At 44.9% G+C, this 23,477-nt stretch overlaps 1 protein-coding gene across 1 annotated transcript in view; it reads right to left on the bottom strand.

The window, feature by feature from the left end:
* Nucleotides 1-23,477, bottom strand: part of LOC138284408 (intestinal mucin-like protein) — a 362,338-nt gene that overhangs the window by 225,209 nt on the left and 113,652 nt on the right. Inside the window, exon 5 of the mRNA XM_069223145.1 lies at nt 6,625-6,656. Coding sequence (XP_069079246.1) covers nt 6,625-6,656 — 32 coding nt within the window. The remainder of the gene's footprint in view (nt 1-6,624; nt 6,657-23,477) is intronic.

Here is a 23,477-nt window from a genome sequence, read left to right on the forward strand (position 1 = left end):
AAAAAAAATATTCTCTTTGGGTGCACTGGTGCTTTTTGTATAGTGCTTGCGAGAGAACAGGGCTGATTGCAGAGGCCCCCTAACTTTTTGCCCCCATTTTCCACTTTTTGCTGGTGTTTTCCTGTCTCTGATGGTGCCCTGGGTACTGCTAACCAGTCCCAGGGCCTGTGCTCTGTGTAAAATCAATATGCAAATTAGGCTAATTATAATTGGCTAAGTCAACCTACCTATAAGTCCCTAGTATATGGTAGGGAATGTAGGTTTAGGGACCACAGCATAGGTATTGCACCCACAGGTGCCCAGTGTCATTTTAAAGGCAGGCCTGCCTTGCTGGCTGCTTTTAAACTAAAGTTATATGCAAATTCGACTTTAGAATTAAAAGTAGTTCCAAAGTCTTAAATTACCTTATTTTTACATATAAGTCACCCTTAATGTGTGCCCTATATGCCTCTAGGGCTGGGTGCCATGTAACTATAAGCAGGGACCTTATAAAAATATTTTTTTAAGCCCTGGTGAGGTAAAAACAGCCAAATCCGTTTTTCCCTCATTGTAGTGAATGGCCTTCATAGGCTAGAATGGGGAGACTTTATTTTGATTTTAAAGGTCCCCTTAAGTGACAGATACGAAGAGTTTGGTATCAAATTAATTGTTATAATAAATCCCACAACTTCCAGTGTGGGATTTAATATAACTTGTTCAGGTAAAGAGTTTTAAACTTTACCTGAAAAGTTACCAATTTCAGCCCTGCTTTGTTTTTGCAGCTGTGCTCTGATTGACCAGCCTCTGGCAGCCTGGCCTGGCTGCCTTGATGAGGTGTGAAGTGGCCTGGCTTCACAGAAAGAGATGTGCCTGTGGGAGGGGATCTCCCCCCAGCAGATGGTGAGGCAGGAAGGGGAGGGCTGCCAAACTGGTCTTCAAGGGCAGAGAAGGACATTTGGAGCAAAGCAGCAACACCCCCACATCCTGCACCCCCAGACAACTAAGTGCCCCCTTAATTAGATTAGGAGAGGGCAGGAGAGGGGTGTGTTTATGATTTTTAGCCACACCAGTGGGTGGGCTCAGTCAGATGCAACCTCAAAAAATCACTTTCAGCCATGATGGATTTTTGAGGAATGTTGCCTCCTGGCATTGATTTTTGCCACACTTCCTGGGAAGTGGTCATCACAGGGGGAAGGACCCTGCCCCTGATTGGAGAACCAGGACCCCCCTGTTTTTCACCCAGGAGCAAGGATAAAACTGGCAGACCTGAAGCCACACCTCAGTTCCCTACCAGATCCCCATCAGATTTCAAAAAGGAGGAACCAAAGGAAAAGAAGGAGTGCCCTTCTGGACCCCTGGCCTGCACCTGGAACCTGCACTCTGAAGGACTGCACCAGCTGCACACTTGGGCTTCACCACAGGAAGGACTTTGCCTAGCTTCAACTGGTGCAAGGAGGGACTCCCTGTTTGCTACAGGTGAAAAAGTGCTAACCAGAGTCCCCTGCACCAACTCCTGAAGAAATGAACCAGCTGACCACTGTCCAGTGGCCAAAAAGGAGTTTGCGCCAGGTGTATTCTGGGAGTTGTAGTCCACACCCCCAAGGATCATCTCAGAGCTTCTGGAACCTTGGGGTGAGCTGTGGACCCCAAAAGAACCTTAAAGGAACATCTGGGAGAAGATCCAGAAGTTTGGAGGAGTTTGGAGAACTTTTGAAAAAAAGCTCCATAGAGGGACCGACCCGCCGCAGCAACTCTAGCCGGCTTGCCTCAACTGCGACCCGGCCTAATTTGCAGGTTCGTCCCGGTGAAGAAAATCTCCAAAAAAGAGCCTAAGTCCGAACATAGAAAGTTGAACGGGACCTCCCAGCCAGCGTATCAGAGGAGGGGTCCAAGGACGTCGGATCAAGATCCAGATTTACCCCGGTCGAAGTATTTTCACCTCAAAAAAACGTCTTAGTCCGAAGGTAAAGATCTCCACTGAGGGCTGTGCGACGCCTATCCGGAGAAGAGTTCCATGAGGTCAGATTGGACTGGCAGGTTCGTCCAACTGAAGAAAATCTTCAGAAAAACGACTAAGTGCGAAGGTAAACTTTTGACCGAGGCCTCCCGCGAGCTGTAGCCGAGCCGGGCTCCATCGTGGTCGGCCTTAAACTTTGACTGTTCCCTTGTCGAGGTACGACCAGATGACCAGATCGTTTCTTTTTTGTTTCTTTTTGTTTCTAGGCGCTAGAAAACAATAATTCTTTAAAAATTCATATCTCAGGTTCCCCTCATCCGATTTATAAATTGGTTTTGGAGTTTTAAACTGTTTTCTGCATTTTATTTAATTACTGTTTTGTGATAGTTGAATGCTTTAAACTCTTTCTCCTAAGTTAAGCCTTGTCGCTCGCTGTCAAGCTACCAAGGGTCGAGCTGGGTTTAATTTACTGAGACCTAACTGGACCTAAGTGGAGGTTAGTGGCCTATTGCTAAGTGTAGCTACTTACCTTCCCTTACCAATAACCCATTTTCCAACAGTGCTCAATCCTTGAACCCTGAAAGCAGCAGTGGCAAAAGCGTAATGTGAGAAGACTGGAGAACAGTGCTTAATTTGTCAATAAAAACGTGCTGGTGCTCAAAGCCTTCCTCTTAAACATGCGGTTGCCATAATTAAATGTGCAAACACGGAATACTAAGGCAGCGTAATCCTGAAACCATTCTGGGCCTCTTCAATCCATTTAAAGCCGCTCCCTGCCTCTTCTGCTCACTCTTGCAGCTTTCTGCTTTCTCCCATTGTGTAGCTTTTTCGTTTTTCTCTTCCTCCGTCTTTATCATATGTCTCTTTTATTCGCAGTAAATTCTTGAGGCAGAAACTTAAGTGCCGGCCCTAAAGAATAAGTGCTGGTGCTCCGCAATGGAAACAACAAGCACAAATTAAGCACTGCTGGAGAGTGTGCCTTGAACCATTAATAGGGAGGGAGTTATAATGGATAGGAACAAGGGGGTAAGGCCTCTTAGAGCAGAGAGAAGAAACAAGTGTTCTGTCAGCTTGATGTTCAGGCTTAGGCTTCTACATATTCAGAAAAATATTGGCGTTGTTTTTTCGTTTTTATCGTTGTCTTTTTTTTATATTTCCATCAATATTTTGTTGCTCAAAAGGGTGTAATTTCAAATATTTATGTGTTTCCAAGGACTTCATTGCTTGATTTTGTTTGCAAGAAAGTGTCACTCATAGTCGTTGAAATGTCACTCATACTTAAACTGAAGTCATGAAAATGTCACACATAGCAATTTGAAACCTTGGCAACTATGTCCAAACGCCACCCTTTCATGTACATGTCTGGTCTGTGTGTGTTTGGTGCAGTGTTTCTCTGAATGTTGTGTTGCCCAGAGAGCAAAACACAGTGTGTGGGTGAAGCCTGCAGTAAACCACCAACTGATTACTGTAATACATGTACATTATCAAGATAGCACTGAGCAAATGGGAAGCAGCGGTAGAGGCTAGGTGCTGGGTACAGGAAACAATTACTCATCCATCTACTGCTTCCTACTGGAAGTGTTAGTGTATCATATGATTCGACCCCACAAGGAACAGAACATGGCCAATCACTGAAAGACTTAAAAATAAAGCCACACAGTGATTGGTCATGTTCTGGTTGCTCCCACCCCTGCGCTGCCTTCTGAGCACGGGAACCGCTTTCATGCTATTCTAGTAGTAAACAGCATGAGAACAACATAAGGATTGGTGGGCAGGTGAACACAGCACTCCAAAGGAGACCAGGGGAACTGTACTATGTACCCCTGGCTCCTTAAAAGCGCTGGCTTGGAGGGACTAAAGTGTGCATGTCTGGTTGGTCATGCTAAGAAACCTGTCAAACCAGACATGCCCACTCAATGGAATATCTGTTGCCTGCCAATCAGTTTGGCCATACCTTGCCCAGAAGTTGAGCACAATGCTCAACACAACTCCGGCTGCACTGCGTCACCCCTTTTGAATTCTTCTGAATTAATTTAGAAAAATCTTTTTATGTTTTAAATTAAAGTTAACACGTGTGGTGATTTGTAGCAGTTGTGTGAGGGGGGCGATGCTCCAATGCTCCAATGAAGAAACTACCCCTGTTGGCAGCGAGGAATCTTCAACATCCTGGGGGATTCATGAGAGCTGAGCTGCACAGATCCCTAGCAAAGGCTACTGCTCCTTGGAGCTAATGAGCTCAGAAACAGCATAACTGAGACAGACAGTGACCTTCTTCAAGTACAGAAGCTAAATAAACAAAACTGTTGTTCAGCTAAAGTGTGTGGGTTAGAATTCACATTAAGAAATTCTAAAAGGCACTTCTGGTATTAAGAAATGTTGCCTAGGGGCTAGAAGGGAGGGGTCGGTTACTAAAGGCTGAATCCATTACTCAGTGCAATGTTTTTTTTAAATACAACCCCAATTGTGAAATTCATTTTATGTCTTGACTATTATTAACTTTCACTGCAACATTCGTATAAATTTTTTTTATTGTATTTATACAAATTATTTGCACTAGGTGAGGACATTAATTTGAACAAAGGCTTTATAATACCTAGGAAGGAAGGACACTTTTGTGTATTTATACATAGTGAACGACTTCAGAGGTGACTAATACAACAGATATTCCTTTAGTATCACAGAAATGGGCATTGCCCGGACTGCACCATCCTCAAGTAATACTTAGGTGGTGTGCGGGGTTACAGTCCACCAGATTCCCTTGTACCAGTTGGTAAATTGACCTAGCCTGCTCTGGTTTAGGATTTCTAAAAACTGTGATGTATTTTACTACAGAGGCAAAAAATGTATCAAACCCCGCCTAAAGGCCTTTGATATTTCTGCTCACTGGCTGAGGAATTCTGATGGGCTCTACTTCAGTTATCTAGCCTTTCAAAACTTTCTGCTAAACCGTGCATCTTTCTCCCAGGAGCCATTATTAGGAAATCCTACCAGTGTGGCAATTTCAGCTTAAATCCTTTGAAAATCTTAAAACTTTGGAAAGTTAAAAAAAACAGCCCAGTACGGATGGAGAGGCTAGATTTTGACGCTAAATTTTGTGAGCAAAAAAATTCCTTTTTTGTTGAGTCTTTTCTGTTTTTTCAGTATTTTCAGGTTTTGCTAAAGAATACCAGTTGTTAAAAATGTGTTTATTGTTTTGACCCATCCTATTGTTTTGCTTCTGTCTCAGCTGTCGGTACCCAATGTGTGAGTGGAAGTTGGTGGATGTATGATTTGATCAGTTCCATAGTGATTTATTCTACATATCCACTTTATGGACTAAGGAATTTCGAGTGATTGGGGTACCCTACCCACTAGCAGCATTTAATTTACAGGCCCTGGGCACAAGTGCACTTTTCTAGGGACTTAAAGGTAAAAAATTATGCCAGTTGGGGATAAGTGGACTTTACCATATTTTAGGGAAAGAGCACAAGCATTTTAGAGCTGGTTAGCAGTGGTAAAGTGTGCAATGTCCTAATGTCAGAAGAAACAACGTCAGCAAAACAGTAGGTCTGAAGGCAAAAAGTCAGATGGAAACCACTCCAAGGATGCCGGGTATAACAGGTGATACAGAAGCCACATGAAAAGACTTGTTTAGCAGTAATGTTTGGCCTACTACTTGCAGTAAAACCCCCCAATCATATATTGAAAACAAAGTATATGCCCATGTGTGCATGAAGATTGTTTTCGCATACCTAGTAGTTATGAAAAGCTTCATATCACATGCCAAAGCAAGATGAAAAGGCAAATGCTGGAGCGAGAACCTCTTACTAATCATGTTGTCAAAAGATCTGTTGGACGTTCGGGACCAAAGACTCCAGGTAAGAATGAAACCTTTTTGCAGCATACCTTGTGTGCAGAATACTACTCCAAACAAGAGTCACCTGTTTACCGGTGCTTAATTTGTGCTTCTTGGTTCCGGTGCGGAGCACCAGCACTTATTTTTGAGGGCCGGCACTCATTTTTCTGCCTCAAGCATTTACTGTGAGCAAAAGACACATATGGGAAAGATGGAGGAAGAGAAAAACGAAAAAGCGTCACAATGGGAGAAAGCAGAAGGATGCAAGAGTGAGCTGAAGATGGCAGTGAGTGGCTTTAAATGGATTGAAGAGGCCCAAGATGCCTTCAGGATTATGCTGCCTCAGTATTCCATGTTCGCACATTTTATTGCAGCAGCTGCATGTTTAAGAGGAGTGGTTTGGGCACTGGGACGTTTTTATTTACAAATTAAGCACTGCTCGTAACCCTAATTTGGCCAGTTGCAGGAGTTACAAGCTGAATTAAAATGACCAGTCCCAAAGCAATACCACAGGTCAGAAATCATTCAAACGGGTATTTCACGCAGGTGAAATGTCTGGGTGAAGTGATTGCCAAAATTGGGAAATAACATGTAGAGATAGGCACCAAAACAAATATTTCCCCATTATTATCCCCTTTCCAGCTGAAGAACTTAGAATGGCCCAGAACAGGAGAGGGAATTACCATTAGTTAATGTTAATACTGCACCACGTATTGCTGTGCCCCCAGACAAGACATCTCATGATTCCTCCAAAGCACCTGCAATGACCCCAAATGGATGGTATGCACAATTGCATTTTAGGTACGAAAAGCATCTTTTGAATACATATCATTGTTATTTAAATATTGCTCACCTGTCTGGTTTTTCCATCAGGTCCTGCACAGGCTACGAGAGAGGGAAATATGTTGTTAATAATCCCAGTCCTAAACACAATTCCAAGACAAACAGTACATTAATTAAAACAGTGCCTTTCTAGCATCTGGAATAAAAAGACAACGTGGATGATTTACCATGTCCCATTGTAGTGACTGCTGCTCTCTTACATACAAAGGGGTATATTTATAAGCATCTTGTGCCACCAGGTGACGCAACGGTGGTGCAAACTTTGAACTCATATCTATGAGGCCACACAAAGCCACTTTGCATGGCCTCATAGATCTGGAGTAAGGCAAGGCAGTGCAAATCGCTGTGTTGCCTTACTCTGCACAGGAGAGGCATTCTATGGGGTTTGCAGTGGGTGTTCTCACAAAACATCCATTGTTTTTGATGCAGAAAGTCTCCCACTGTTGTTTTTTTGCAGAAAGATACCCATTCCTGCACAAAAACAATCCTGCTTACAAGGCAGACACCCTTGCTCTATGGCCAGAACAGTGGTAAAGAACAGGAGTGCACCATGTGCAATTGATATGGCACATTCCTGCCCTTTCCCTTTGATATAGGGCAGCCCATGAAGGGAACTTGCTGCCCTGCGTCAAAAGCCCATAAATATGGGCCAAAGCCATTAAAATTGTTCATCAGATGCTCTTTTACATGCTACATGTACTGGAGTTACTAAAAGATTAGATCCATCTAAAAGAAATACACAAAATTTCCGATCCATTTTTCATTTGTTGCAATGCTTCCAGTATAGTGTTTAATGAAGAGATCAATGGTGTTAAATCACATATTACATAAAATCTGACTCAAACAGAGAAAACGCTTGCACATGTTGGTTCCTCTGCTAACTGATAAAGAAGGTTACTTAGACCCTGGCAGGTAAACCTGCAGGCTATTAGACGTCATGCTGTCAGCTCCCATGGCAGAGAACCGCCCTCCATTTCACATGATTCTCACCTGCCTGGTGGGGATGTCATTGCCTTCTTTGCACCTGCCAATGAAGAGGTTGCACAGAAGGTAAAGAGGTTTATGACCGGGTACCATCTTGCTTTGGCCTCGTTAAACTACCATGTTTGTCTTTCAGAAACAACCTCCTAATCAACCCTCCATGGGTTTGTGTTGGACTTTTGCTTATGCAGGGCCATCCCCAGACTTTTTTGCCTCCTGCCTCCTATATTTTTCTGACATGTTGCTGTTGGCTTTTCAACTCTGAGCACTTTACCACTGCTAACCAGTGCTAAAGTGCATATGCTCTCCTGTTTAAATTGTATGTAAGTGGTTTATCCATGATTGGCATATTTGATTTACTAGTAAGTCCCTAGTAAGGTGCACTAGAGGTGCCAGGGCCTGTAAATCAAATGCTACTAGTGGGCCTGCAGCACTGGTTGTGCCACCCACATAAGTAGCTCTGTAATCATGTCTCAGACCTGCCCCTGCAGTGTCTGTATGTGTATTTTTACACTGTAAATTCGACTTGGCAAGTGTACCCACTTGCCAGGCCTAAACCTTCCCTTTCCTTACATGTAAGGCACCCCTAAGGTAGGCCCTAGGTAGCCCCAAGGGCAGGGTGCAGTGTATGGATAAGGTAGGACATATAGTAATGTGGTTTATATGTCCTGACAGTGAAATACTGCCAATTTCGTTTTCACTGTTGCAAGGTCTGTCTCTCTCTCATAGGATAATATGGGGGCTACCTTTAAATATGATTAAAGTGTAGATTCCCCTAGAGAGTAGATGGACATGTGGAGTTTGGGATCCCTGAACTCACAATTTAAAAATACATCTTTTAGTAAAGTTGATTTTAAGATTGTGCGTTTGGAAATGCCACTTTTAGAAAGTGAGCATTTTCTTGCTTAAACCATTCTGTGACTCTGCCTGGTTTGTGGATTCCCTGTCTGGGTCAGTTTGACAGTTGGGTTGTTTTTCACCTCACACCAGACAGTGACACAAAGGGAGCTGGGGTGTGATCTGCATTTCCTGATTAGCCATCTCTGCTAGGAGGGAGGGGTGGAGTGGTCACTCTCATCTGAAAGGACTGTGCCTGCCTCTGACAATGCTGTCTCCAGCCCCCTGGTGTGTGTCTGAGGCCTTGCCTGGGCAAGGCAGGATTTCACAAGAAGGTGTGAGTCCCCTTTGAAGAAAGGTGACTTCAAAGACTAAAGTGGGTATAAGAAGGGCACCCAAACTTACAAACTTCAGAAACACTTCTGGAATCAAGAGGAACCTCTGCCTGGAGAAGAGCTGATCGCTGAGGAACAAGTGCTGCCCTGCCTGTGACTGTGCTTTGTGGAGCTTTCCTGCAGTGCTGCTTCTGCCAGAGTAAGAGGGCAAAGACTGGACTTTGTGTGCCTTCCATCTTGAAGAAGAAATCTCCAAGGGCTTGATGTAGAGCTTGCCTCCTGTTGTTGAAGTCTCAGGGATAGCAAAGACTTCTTCCTGCCAGCACCTGGAGTCTCTGGAGAGACCCCTACTCTGCTCTGTGGTGCCCTTCCAGTTCCTGGGACCCTGAAAGGAGAGGCTGGCAGCCTAAGGACAAAAATACACGCACCGAGCACCGTGCGGAGAAAAGATCGACGCGAATCCGATCGCGGCTGAGAAAACGACGCGACGCCGGTTCCGCAGCTGAGAAACGACGCCGCAGGAAACGCGACTGAAAAACCGACGCCCGGAGCAGGAGAAACGACGCGCAGCATCGCTGACGGAGGCTGAGAGATCGCACCCTGCGCCGCGGGACTTTCGGATCGTCGTGTGGCTGGCTTTTTCAACGCGCACCGCCGTGCCGAGTTGTTTTCGACGCACACAGCCGTGCAGGGTTACTTTCGACGCACACCGCCCGTGCGGGGTTATTTTTGACGCAAACCAGGTACATTTTTCACGCTAGCAGCGCTAGTGTGGTGTTACAACTACCTAAAGACTCTTTTTATTTTAAACCTTAAAAAAATCATAACTTGACTTGTGTATGTTGGATTTTTGTCGTTTTGGTCTTGTTTTGTCTAGATAAATATTTCCTATTTTTCTAAACTGGTGTTGTGTCATTTTGTAGTGTTTTCATTAAGTTACTGTGTGTGTTGGTACAAATACTTTACGCCCAGCACTCTGAGGTTAAGCCTACTGCTCTGCCAAGCTACCAAGGGGGTAAGCAGGGGTTAGCTGAGGGTGATTCTCTTTTATCCTAACTAGAGTGAGGGTCCTTGCTTGAACAGGGGGTAACCTGACTGTCAACCAAAGACCCCATTTCTAACATTGGTGACCAGCGGTCGGGATTGGACTTGTATTTGTACTTGACATACAGTAATTAAGTGTACACTACTGTTTTGATCTCAGACCACTACGTGACCACATACTACTTGTTTGGGGATCTTTTGATTTTTCTCTTAAGGACTCTTTTTATTCTACTTCCATGATTTTGCTGATCCCTTGACTGATTCTTTTTACTTCATTGGGAAATTATTTTTTTCTGCCTTTTGGAACTTTGCACTTGTGACCATCATGTCTCAATCTGGAGATGCAACAGCTGGAGCTGTGTTTGAAACGGAGAAACTGAAGGAGTACTCAGTTGCTCAATTGAAACAGTTCCTTAAAGATCTTGACTGTCCCACTGAGAGCTCCACCAGGGAGGGGGAGCTGCAACAGGCACAGAGGGCTTGGGTGACAATCAAGAAGGCTGGAGGGCACACAGAGGAGGAGAATATGGGTGGGGAAGTGCAGAGGATACACAGTGGTGTAGTGGAGGAACCTGTTACGCCTGGGGGGAGGGTCCCCAGGAGGGGTGGCAGGGTGTCACCCAAGGGTCTGACTCCTGAAGAGTTACAGGACAGACAGGCAGAGAGGGAGTTCCAATGGGAGATGAAAAAGCTCAATTGGGAGTTGGAAGAAAGGAGGAGGAACTTAGAGATTAAAAAAATGATTTATGCTTACGAGCTTAAATTGAAAGAGCTGGAAGTCATGAGGGCTGAGTCCAGCTGGAATGGTGGCAGCAACAATTGTATATCCAGTGATGCTGCAGAAGTGCACATGCCCAGAGAGGTGGTGCCCTACTTGAAGGAGGGAGTTAACACACGCCAGGAGGTTCAGGGGTATGAGGTAGCTCCAGTGATGCACAGGGTCCCTGAGGTGGATTGGGGAACTGGCATGGGGAGTCATATTCCTACTGGTGGGAGGGACACTCTACTGACTCTAGGTGAGAGTGACAGGGAGAGGGGTTCCCCCCAGGTAGAAGTCCTGGTTATGGAGTGTGAAGAAATCCCCGAAGAGTGTGGGTTGAGTGTCAGGGACAGTCAGGTACTGTCTCACCAGTCTCAGGAGGGTGATGTGGGGTGCTTTGTCAAAGCAGAGTCACTGGATGATTGGGTGAAGGGTACTTTGGTTAATTCATGTGAGGGGCTGAGTGATGTAATTGCTGGAGAGCATATGTCTAGTCCTTATTTTCCAGAGCTATGCCAACACCAGGTGGAGTGTGAGTTCTCTGACCCCAGGGAGCTTACAATGGAGGCAGACTTCTGGGTGAGTACCAGAGAGTCTGAAGAGGCATTTGGGGGTGCTCCAGAGAGGAGTGGTCTAGGTAGTTCCCAACCAGGTGAGGTAGGGAAGGATTGTAGTGTCCCAGGTAGGTCCCAGTGTAGTGGGATGGGTGAGGGACCCCATGTCCAGTCTCAGAGGAGAGGGAATGGGGAGGGGTTGAGGCCCAAGGTGCCCGAGATCCGGTCCCAGGTCCTGGAGGGTTCCCTGCGGGAACACCAGGAGGGGAGCCTAGCCTGTACCATAGGGCCATCTGTTGAGGGAGACCCCACAGTGTCAGGAGAACTTGGGGGGGCGGCTGTAGCCAGCGTCCCACCAGTTCTGGTGTCTGGCAGTACCACTCCTAGTGAGGGGGTGCAGAAGTCCAGACAGAGGGTTGAGAGGGGGTTGCGGACCCCAGTGGAGAACCTGGAGGGTCAGGGGTCAGCTCTGAGAGCAGAGCCCCCCATGAATGACCTTGGTAAGACCATTTCTGGGTTGGGGGGAATCCAGACTCTGTCAGATGGGCAGAGGTCAGGAGACCTGCGCCAGCCAGACTCTTGTGTGGCCCTTCGGGACAGTGTGTCCCTTGAGGGGGGTAAGTGTGCCCCCCTGGAAGTCCTGGTGTGCCAGGCAATGGTTCAACCGCAGGGTGGTGACTCTGGGTTGAATGATCAGGTTCAGGGGGTAAACTCTGACCTGATGGGGGGTAAGTGTGCTCCCAAGGAAGTCCTGGTGTGCCATACAGTGGTTCAACCGCAGGGTGGTGACCCTAAGTTGGATGACCAGGTTCAGAGGGTAAACTCTGACCTGGTAGGGGGTAGGTATGCCCCCCAGGAAGTCCTGGTTTGCCAGGCAGTGATCCAGTCTGTGGGTACAGACCCTGGATTGGGAGGCCAGGTTAAGGGTGTCCCCCCTGACCTGGAGGAAGGGGCTACTGCTAACAGTGCCCCTACCATGTTGTCTTCTGGGGGGGTCACTCCTAGTTGGGTGGTTCAGGACCCCAGAAGAGAGGGCAGGGGGAGGGAAGCCTCACCCCTGGCCCTGGTCCAACCTGAAGGTACAGACCCCAGGTTGGAGGATCAGTTGCAGGTTAACATCCCTGCACTGATGGAAGAATTGTGCAGGACTGCTTCTACAAGCACCCTGACAGTTTTTGACTCTGGGGGTACCGCTTCTGCAGGGAGGGTACAGAGCCCCAGAGGGGAGGACCAGGGTCAGGTTGTCATCCCTGACCTGGTGGAAGAGAGAGTGGTCAAAGGGTGCCAGGCACCTGGGGCTACCACCCCCCACTCTCCACAGTCACAGTGGTTAGAGAGGCCTGAGGTCGGGCTCTCATCCCTGACAGTTGTCTGGGGTCACTGTGGCTTGCTGTCCTGGTGGACAGAGTTGCCCCTGGGGGGGGGAGGACGAGAGTCACACCCCGGGGGTGGAGTGGGCAACACCACTGTGTTGGCCCTGGTGGTACTATCTGCCCATTGCAATTCATCTGTGAGCAAAGTAAAGTTAGGTGCTGCACAGATGGTGTCTGTAGATGTGGAGAAGGATTCCCCATGGGTTAGCTTAGTGGGCCCTGAGAGTATGGACAGAGGGATCCAACTGGAGTCAGGAAGGCGTAGAACTGGAACATGCCCCTGCTGTTGTGGGCCTGGGTCCTTGTTCTATCGCCCCAATCAGGGAAGTACATCAAGGTATTGATTGTTCTCCCCTGGCTTTAGGCTGGTAGGGGGTCGTGTTGGACTTTTGCTTATGCAGGGCCATCCCCAGACTTTTTTGCCTCCTGCCTCCTATATTTTTCTGACATGTTGCTGTTGGCTTTTCAACTCTGAGCACTTTACCACTGCTAACCAGTGCTAAAGTGCATATGCTCTCCTGTTTAAATTGTATGTAAGTGGTTTATCCATGATTGGCATATTTGATTTACTAGTAAGTCCCTAGTAAGGTGCACTAGAGGTGCCAGGGCCTGTAAATCAAATGCTACTAGTGGGCCTGCAGCACTGGTTGTGCCACCCACATAAGTAGCTCTGTAATCATGTCTCAGACCTGCCCCTGCAGTGTCTGTATGTGTATTTTTACACTGTAAATTCGACTTGGCAAGTGTACCCACTTGCCAGGCCTAAACCTTCCCTTTCCTTACATGTAAGGCACCCCTAAGGTAGGCCCTAGGTAGCCCCAAGGGCAGGGTGCAGTGTATGGATAAGGTAGGACATATAGTAATGTGGTTTATATGTCCTGACAGTGAAATACTGCCAATTTTGTTTTCACTGTTGCAAGGTCTGTCTCTCTCTCATAGGATAATATGGGGGCTACCTTTAAATATGATTAAAGTGTAGATTCCCCTAGAGAGTAGATGGACATGTGGAGTTTGGGATCCCTGAACTCACAATTTAAAAATACATCTTTTAGTAAAGTTGATTTTAAGATTGTGCGTTTGGAAATGCCACTTTTAGAAAGTGAGCATTTTCTTGCTTAAACCATTCTGTGACTCTGCCTGGTTTGTGGATTCCCTGTCTGGGTCAGTTTGACAGTTGGGTTGTTTTTCACCTCACACCAGACAGTGACACAAAGGGAGCTGGGGTGTGATCTGCATTTCCTGATTAGCCATCTCTGCTAGGAGGGAGGGGTGGAGTGGTCACTCTCATCTGAAAGGACTGTGCCTGCCTCTGACAATGCTGTCTCCAGCCCCCTGGTGTGTGTCTGAGGCCTTGCCTGGGCAAGGCAGGATTTCACAAGAAGGTGTGAGTCCCCTTTGAAGAAAGGTGACTTCAAAGACTAAAGTGGGTATAAGAAGGGCACCCAAACTTACAAACTTCAGAAACACTTCTGGAATCAAGAGGAACCTCTGCCTGGAGAAGAGCTGATCGCTGAGGAACAAGTGCTGCCCTGCCTGTGACTGTGCTTTGTGGAGCTTTCCTGCAGTGCTGCTTCTGCCAGAGTAAGAGGGCAAAGACTGGACTTTGTGTGCCTTCCATCTTGAAGAAGAAATCTCCAAGGGCTTGATGTAGAGCTTGCCTCCTGTTGTTGAAGTCTCAGGGATAGCAAAGACTTCTTCCTGCCAGCACCTGGAGTCTCTGGAGAGACCCCTACTCTGCTCTGTGGTGCCCTTCCAGTTCCTGGGACCCTGAAAGGAGAGGCTGGCAGCCTAAGGACAAAAATACACGCACCGAGCACCGTGCGGAGAAAAGATCGACGCGAATCCGATCGCGGCTGAGAAAACGACGCGACGCCGGTTCCGCAGCTGAGAAACGACGCCGCAGGAAACGCGACCGAAAAACCGACGCCCGGAGCAGGAGAAACGACGCGCAGCATCGCTGACGGAGGCTGAGAGATCGCACCCTGCGCCGCGGGACTTTCGGATCGTCGTGTGGCTGGCTTTTTCAACGCGCACCGCCGTGCCGAGTTGTTTTCGACGCACACAGCCGTGCAGGGTTACTTTCGACGCACACCGCCCGTGCGGGGTTATTTTTGACGCAAACCAGGTACATTTTTCACGCTAGCAGCGCTAGTGTGGTGTTACAACTACCTAAAGACTCTTTTTATTTTAAACCTTAAAAAAATCATAACTTGACTTGTGTATGTTGGATTTTTGTCGTTTTGGTCTTGTTTTGTCTAGATAAATATTTCCTATTTTTCTAAATTAGTGTTGTGTCATTTTGTAGTGTTTTCATTAAGTTACTGTGTGTGTTGGTACAAATACTTTACGCCCAGCACTCTGAGGTTAAGCCTACTGCTCTGCCAAGCTACCAAGGGGGTAAGCAGGGGTTAGCTGAGGGTGATTCTCTTTTATCCTAACTAGAGTGAGGGTCCTTGCTTGAACAGGGGGTAACCTGACTGTCAACCAAAGACCCCATTTCTAACAGTTTGTTTCTGAAACACAAAACACAAATAGCCGTGTCCAACAAAGAGTTTTCTCACACTGCGTGTGGGTGATTTGTATGTTTCCCTGTGCAAGTTGTGTAACGTTTGGTGCCCAATGGCACTGTAAAAATCCACTATGATATTAGTCATATCATACATGAAACCATCAGTGATGACATCAACTATAATATCAATAAAGCAGCTGATAAAGTCATTTGTGATTTTTTCTCAGATGTCAGTATTGTTTTGTGCAGTGCTCTGAAGGGAGTTAGAGCTCCAAAACAGCGTGAAATGTGTAAGATTTAGTAGTTTTAGTTTTTTTGTAACCATGATATGCCTTCAGCTGACATTTTTATTACAAGGGTGTTTATCATATTGTACTCTATGCTTAGAAGCAAACCTTAACACCACTCAACTGTAGTTTTCATACAGTGAGTTTCTTTTTAAAGGTTTGCACCCCGAAATTAAAAATTATAGTTACACCGGTCTAGAAACATGCAGCACAGTTCTTTTCCCATAGAAACAGATCATCCATTTTATGACATAGTTTCTTGTTGATTATGTGAGCAATTCTCACCCTCACAGAAATATATGTTGAGCAATGCTTGGAACAGTTCTTAATTTGTAAATAAGTGTTGGGGCCTAACAGTTTGTCAGAATGCGGCAGCTGGCACTATGAAATATCAGTGTGGTGGATACCAGGATTCCCTCTGGCAGGTTCTTTTAAATCCCTTCTTTCTCTCTTTGTCACTATGTTTTGCCTTTCTGTTATAAAAACCTGCTGAGGAAACATTATGTGCAGGACTCCACTAATGAGTGCTGGTGGGCCCCACCTGCAACCACCAGCTCAAATTAAGCACTGGTTGGGAAGCCTTCAGGTCTTATTCAAATGTAGCAACACAGTCCAAGTTATATCCACACTTGATTGTCACCTGCTTTTAAAGTGATATAGCTGCCAAAATGTCATTGGTGGTTACCCCTAACTTCCTAAATGTTTCTGAATTTTTATATTCATGAACTGAAATAGAAACTGTGGATGCAGCAGAGTATGTCACAAGATAAGCTATTAAAGTTCTGTTAACGCAAACGTCTTAATTAAAATTTATTAATGAATGTTTATGTATTTTGAATGATGAAATTGGTAGAAAATGATTAACGTAGAAAAATCATGTGCACGTTTGAAATTGTAACCTCGGAGAGTGGCCACCAAAATTCACGAATCATATCAAAATGAGTAATAACATATGAAATACTGCGTGTACTTTCCCAGGACTTGAACAATGAAGACACTGACTGAAGAAGAAGATGCAACATTTTCGATACCTGACCCGAATGATGAGAACATCGTAAAGCGAACCAATCAACGACATGAGAACTGTGAAATATTAGAATTCATAGATTTGATGTACAAAATTTATGGGTTAGGGAAAAATCGCATCATTAAGTGACAAATTAGAAAATGGGGGATAGTCTGGGTGACTTTGATATAACAATGTGACAGAGGGAAGAGAGTTCAGAGGTTAGGGAAGAGACTGTGAGATCGAAGAGGTGATTCGAGATTCTGTCATTGGGCTCATACTTATTGAGAGCCTGATGTGATGCTGATCGACTGATGACCTGAAGACGAAGATTGACTTTGTTGCTGATCGATACCAGGGGTAGGTAGATAAGACAATGTGACTGAATTATCTTTTTGTGCCTTTTCTTTCTAGGTACCAACTGCGCTGTCTAAATAGTTTTTCTTAGCTAGATGTTTTCTAAATTCTTGTACTAAATTGTTTTGCATGAAGTCCCACATGCTGATGCTAACTTGGATTAGATAAGGGTTACTTTCTATGATGATTGACAGACTACGGAGATAAGGGTTGACGGACTGATTTGCTAAACTTTATGACACAGTTTGACTTATTGTTTTTAATTCATTTGTTGACCTACGCTAATGCGTTAGAATGTGCTCTGATACAAGCTTTGATTAGGTTATGTTTTTGGCACCTTTTAATAAATTAATGCAAATAAAATTGAATTGGATTGAGTTTCAACTAACCTCATGACTTGGTATTGTAACTAATAGAGAAATAAAATTACTAAAAAGTATACTGGATTATGGTTATTCATGACTGAAAGGTCATGGTGTGATGATTATTAATTGCTGATTAATGACTAGTGTAATGATTATTGAATATTGTGTATTGGTTATTGAGAAACATTGGTCACATCATAGCTAGGATACTCAATGCGAATCAAAAGGTTAATCGACCTATGCGTGCCCCTTTGTAAGTTTACTTATTAATGACTATGTGCGCCAACAGATCCTCCAAACTTGTAAGATCCGTTTAGGTTCATTGAAGTACCATTCAATTACATTGAACACATAGCCTTGTCTCAAGGTAGATTATCATGTGTGCAGGTGTTCACATGCAGTCCTTAAGAGTGCAATCCTTTAGTGTGCAGACAAGTGTTCCAGCAGGGCAGTCCTTATTCTTCTTGTAGTTTCCAGGCAGGGATCTGAATTTCTAGGCAACTCTCCCATATGTATCCAGTGTTCCTGGGTGACAAGCTGGGTTCACCTCTGAGGGTGACACCCAGAAGTATGACAACTTCCTCCAAAGTGTGCCATATTCTTGTCCCAGAAAGCACTATTCTTGCAAAGTCCAAAATGGGTAAACTCTCTCCTTAATTTTAAGATCTGGTTAGGCCATCCCACTTGTGTGGCTAAATGTCGTTAACACTCCCCTTCCAGCCCCTTTGCTATGTCCATTACTGGACCTTCTATCTGTCTGGGGGTGCAGGAAGTAGTGGTAAGCCTGTGTCCTGTCCTGTCATTCCCACTTTGAAGACCAGTTTGGCTACCCAGCCCCCTTCCTGCATTCTTATCTGCAGCATATAGAGCTCCACCTACCTGAAGTCCTTTTGTCTCAATGCAGGCCGCTTGACACCTCATTAAGACAGCTTGGATCAGCCTGGCAGAGGCTGTCCAGTCATGGGGCACAAAATGGGGGGAGCACTACAAAAAGTCCTGGTTTTCATAGCACTGAAGTAACATACAGTACTTAAACAACTGCACATGAACATGCAACTGCTATTAAACCCTTAAAATGCAATCATGGGGTGATGTCCAGTAAAAAAGATGCAATGCTGTTAGGAGACGAATGTGCCATGCATGACACTGTTATTGACACTTATTCTGGTAAGCCAATGCATAAAGAAAGGAGTAGTCTTTTGACCTTTTGTGCTTACACATGGATAATTTCACAAGGTCATATATGCGCTTGTAACTTGTCTTTGATTGCCAATGGGAATTATGAGTAATACTAATTTAGATGAGGTACATGCTCAACAACGGAAAGGAAGTGTTATTGGGTTTAGTCTCGATTGGGATGGAGAAGGTGGTTTTTCGATCTGCCTATGGTGAAGGGTTTGCCCTGTTTCATCTTTGCGTATTGATTTGTACTACACAGGAGCATAAAGATATGGCTCCTCATTCAGTACGGGAACTATACACTGTTCATTGATGTAGAGTGGGATGTTTGCAGCCTCTACATACATGGTTCCTTAACATGATCATTGAAACTGAAATTAGGACAGTGCTCTTGTTGTTATGGGAACAGGTGTACTTTCCTAGTTAAATGGCTTTGAATTGGTTACAATTTATGGGAGCGGGATAGCTCTACTGGCCTTGTTGCTTTTTTGGGGGGCTCATTTTCCCCGTATGTAGACTTTCAGTTTGTTACAAAGTATCAGCAGGCATAGCTTTCACAGCCTTTAGGATACATATTTGCTACATTGTATCATATTGGGATATTATGGTAGCGAACTGGTAGATACACCCTGAAGTCCTTGTTTTTTAGGTCGAGCATTAGCGTTTGGCCTTCTGTATACTTTTAAGTATACTATACTGTGAGTTCCAGCGTTTTCATGTTAGTTGCAGTGTCCTTCAAAAATCCTTGCTTGCTAGTGGTCAGTTCTGCCTCTTTGGCCTGCCTTTTTTCACTACGGGAGCAGTACAAAGTACTGTGTAATTACGCTATGTCCTGATTACCTCTTCTGTAGGGGACTTTTTTTGTTACTTTTTGGCTGTTCATCTTACACCTTGGATGTTTGTTCCTGAGCAGCCACCTCGGGCAAGTCCCTCCTGCCCCCTGCTTCATCTGAAACATCAAACCAACAACAAGGGGGAACTTTTCCATGGCCAGTTCACCCTTGTTTATCTGAGCTCCCATGGTGGGCTTGGAACGAGAGGTTTAATTTCTTTGTTGTGGGGCCATAGCTGGAAAAGACCAGCTGCTGTGCTCTGGAGCTGCTTGAAAGGGAGTGCACTGCTAATTAGTGACTGCAGTCACGATGTTTGTTTGAGCATGATTTCAGGAGCCTGGATTTAAATAAAGCAAATATGCAATTTAGAGTTTATTTAAACAAACTAAATACATTGTAAAAAATAAGAAACAGGCAGAAAAACATACACATAACACTGCGAGGGCAGCTCTGGGCCCCCGCTCTCTCTAACTGAAACGGGCGACCATTGTTGCTTTCCGGAGCCTGAGCTTCTAGTTTTGTGTTTGTGAGATGGCATGCAGGAAAACAACTCTTTAAGAAGGGAAGAAGACACTTTTGCTACCACATTTGTGGACAGGTAAGGTGTTATTCTTCGTCTACTTCCTGTACCCGGCTTCTGATCACTCTCGACGCCTGCGCGTTTGCCCAAGACTGACCTTGATCTGAGTCACCATGTTTTCTCAGACCAGTATCTTTGTTTTCCAGCCACAATGGTAATGGATCTACTCCTAAGTAGTGTGCCAGGGCACCGGAGTTGGTGGGTTGGAGGCAGGGTAGCCGAGGGTTGGAGTGCAAAGAAAAGGGTTGTTGGGAGGCCTGCATTACCGTGCCAGTGCAGAAGCGCAAACCGAGGAACACTCAAATACCTCTGCTGGTTGTGTATTAATGGTGAATTTTAAAAAGCTATGATTCCACCTCGAAGTGTGATCTAGAGTGCACGTTTGTTTGTTAATGCCCCTGTCTTTGTTGATCGGTCACCTTCATTGAATGCCCGGGACATTACCGGACGGTGACCATGCCAGCAGCAAAGCCCTTGCTCACTCTCTTTAGAGGATATCACGCGAACAAGATACGTATCTTCCATAGCCTGCAGTCAATATCGCTCTTCCTTCAAACCATCATAACCCTTTCGAAAACTACGATTCCTTTAAATAAATAAAACTCCCTAAATCAGCGCACAGTGCCTTCCCTGGAAAGAGCCACGGGCAGAGAAGTGCGCAGGTCCTCAGTGGCAACTGACTATGGCAAATTACCCCAGTGAGCAAGAACACAATTCGCATGCTTACAAAAGCAACTGTAACGTGTTGTGAAAAACGAACGTAGTGAGAGAACTGTCTTTGGGGTTGAGACAACACATCTGTTCAGTTAAGAGCTTACCTTGTACCTAGTGAGGAAAATCATGCCCTTTGATAGTAATAAAGAAAATGTTAATGTCCCCAGTAAGAAAAACACCCCTTCTTCATGCTCTAGTGAAGATAATCTCATGGTAAGAATGACAGCTGCATACTAAGAGCATGTACATTTGTTTTATATCATTTACAACCACAAAGTAATTCTCGAATGTTATGTACTATTGCTTCCATCTAATTATATATATTTTTTTAATTCTGCTTCAACTATTGTAGGTTTCTCACTACTCTGAGAAGTAATCATCGTTCACTAGCACTTCAATCCAGACTTTCAGAGTGAATGCCTACTTTTTTGTTAATGTTAATATTGACCAGTCGGTATACAAATACTGTCAATCCTTGTATAACATCCTTTCCTGCAGCTAAAACACAATACTTAGACAGCCACATGTTGTTTTGTGCACTTACATCGTTCCCTTTCACATGCCACACAAACAGCGAACGGGGACACGCAGGATGCTGCATACGACCCTTTCTTACAAACAACAAAAACAGCCATTGCTTTACTTATAAAGTACAGGGACAAACATTCTCAGTCACTCAGTCTTCAACATATCTTGCTTACCTATCACCCAACAACACCCTGTTAGACCATCCACTACCCGCACAGACATACAAAGATGGCAAATAGAAGTCACAGAAATTCTGCTACCGGTCAAGATATAAGGCTTCCCATAGCTCGTGCGCAGGAAACAAGACACCACCTAAGTTGTGACTACCATTGCACAGCAGCCTGAGACATGACGTTTGCCCATCACTTTGACCACTGTGTTAACAGGCGCTGCTGCATCTCTGATCTCTCTGCTATGCGCTCCATTAACCCCTTCGCTGCCAGGCCTTTTCCCCTCCTGTGCTGAGCCTTTTTTTGGCTATTTGGGGCAGTTCGCGCTTAGGCCCTCATATCTTTTTGATCACATAAGCTACCCACGCCAAATTTGCGTCCTTCTTTTCCAACATCCTAGGGATTCTAGAGGTACCCAGACTTTGTAGGTTCCCCTGAAGGAGACCAAGAAATTAGCCAAAATACAGCAAAAATGTCATTTTTTAAAAAAACAAATGGGAAAAAAGGGCTGCAGAAGAAGGCTCGTGGTTTTCCCCCTGAAAATGGCATCAACAAAGAATTTTCAGTGGTAAAATCACGATCTTCCCAGCTTTCAGGAACAGGCAGACTTGAATTAGAAAACCCAATTTTTTTACACAATTTCTACATTTTACTGGGACATACCCCATTTTTACTATTTTTTGTGCTTTCAGCCTCCCTCCAGTTAGTGACAGAAATGGGTGAGAAGCCAATGCTGGATCCCAGAGAGCTAAACATTTCTGAAAAGTAGACATAATTCTGAATGCAGCAAGGGGTAATTTTTGTAGATCCTACAAGTGTTTCCTACAGAGAATAACAGCTGAAATAAAAGAATATTGAAATTGAGGTAAAAAAAACAGCCAGTTTTCTCCACGTTTTACTCTGTAACTTTTTCCTGCGATGTCAGATTTTTTAAAGCAATACACCGTTACGTCAGCTGGACTCTTTTGGTTGCGGGGATATATAAGGCTTTTAGGTTCTTTAAGAACCTTAGGTACCCAGAGCCAATAAATGAGCTGCACCTTGCAATGGGTTTTCATTCTATACCGGGTATTCAGCAATTCATTTGCTGAAATATAAAAAATGAAAAATAGGTATCAAGAAAACCTTAAGGTGTTGAGAAGCAGTGGTTATTTTCACATCTCTGCATTCTGGGGTGCTCATACTAGCACGTGAATTACAGGGCATTTCTCAAATAGAAGTCTTTTTTACACACTGTCTTACATTTGAAGAAAACAATGTAGAGAAAGACAAGGGGCAATAACACTTGTGTTGCTATTCTGTGTTCCCCCATGTCTGCCGATACAAATGGTACCTCACTTGCGTGGGTAGGCCTAGCGCCTGCGACAGGAACTGTCCCAAAACACAAAATGGACACATCACATTTTCACAAAGAAAACAGAGCTGTTTTTTGCAAAGTGGCTAGCTGTGGTTTTTGGCCTCTAGCTCAGCCGGCACCTGGGGAAACCTAGCAAACCTGCACAGTTTTGAAAACTAAACACCTAGGGGAATCCAAGATGGGGTGACTTTGTGGGCTCTGACCAGGCTCTGTTACCCAGAATCCTTTGCAAACCTCAAAATTTGGCTAAAAAAACACTTTTTCCTCTCCTTTCGATGACAGAAAGTTCTGGAATCAAAGAGGAGCCACAATTTTCCTTCCACCAAGTGTTCCCCCATGTCTCCCGATAAAAATGGTACCTCACTTGTGGGGGTAGGCCTAGCGCCCGCGACAGGAAAAGCCCCAACACACAATGGGGACAGATCACATTTTCACAAAGAAAACAGAGCTGTTTTTTGCAAAGTGCCTAGCTGTGGAGTTTGGCCTCTAGCTCAGCCGGCACCTAGGGAAACCTAGCACACCTGCACAGTTTTGAAAACTAGACACCTAGGGGAATCCAAGATGGGATGACTTGTGGGGCTCTGACTAGGTTCGGTTACCCAGAATCCTTTGCAAATCTCAAAATATGGCCGAAAAAACACCCTTTCCTCTCATTTCGGTGACAGAAAGTTCTGGAATCAGAGAGCAGCCACAAATTTCCTCCCACCCCCCAGCGTTCCCACAAGTCTCCAGATAAAAATGGTACCTCAATTTTGTGGGTGGGCCTACTGCCCACAGAAGGAAATGACCCAAAACACTATCTCAACACATCAAAATTATCAAACACAAAACCACCTGTTTTTGCGGGGGTGGATCTGCGTTTTTGGTCCTGGGCTCAGCAGCCTTCTAGGGAAACCTACCAAACCCAGACATTTCTGAAAACTAGACACCCGAGGTGTGACTTGCGTGGATCCCCCAATGTTTTCTTACCCAGAATCCTCAGCAAACCTCAAATTTAGCTTAAAAATCAAATTTTTCCACATTTCTGTGTGGGATCACCGCACATGAATTACAGGGCATTTCTCAAATAGACGTCTTTTTTACACATTGTCTTA

The sequence above is a fragment of the Pleurodeles waltl genome, chromosome 3_1 (assembly GCF_031143425.1).
Source record: "Pleurodeles waltl isolate 20211129_DDA chromosome 3_1, aPleWal1.hap1.20221129, whole genome shotgun sequence".
NCBI classification, from domain to species: Eukaryota; Metazoa; Chordata; class Amphibia; order Caudata; family Salamandridae; genus Pleurodeles; species Pleurodeles waltl.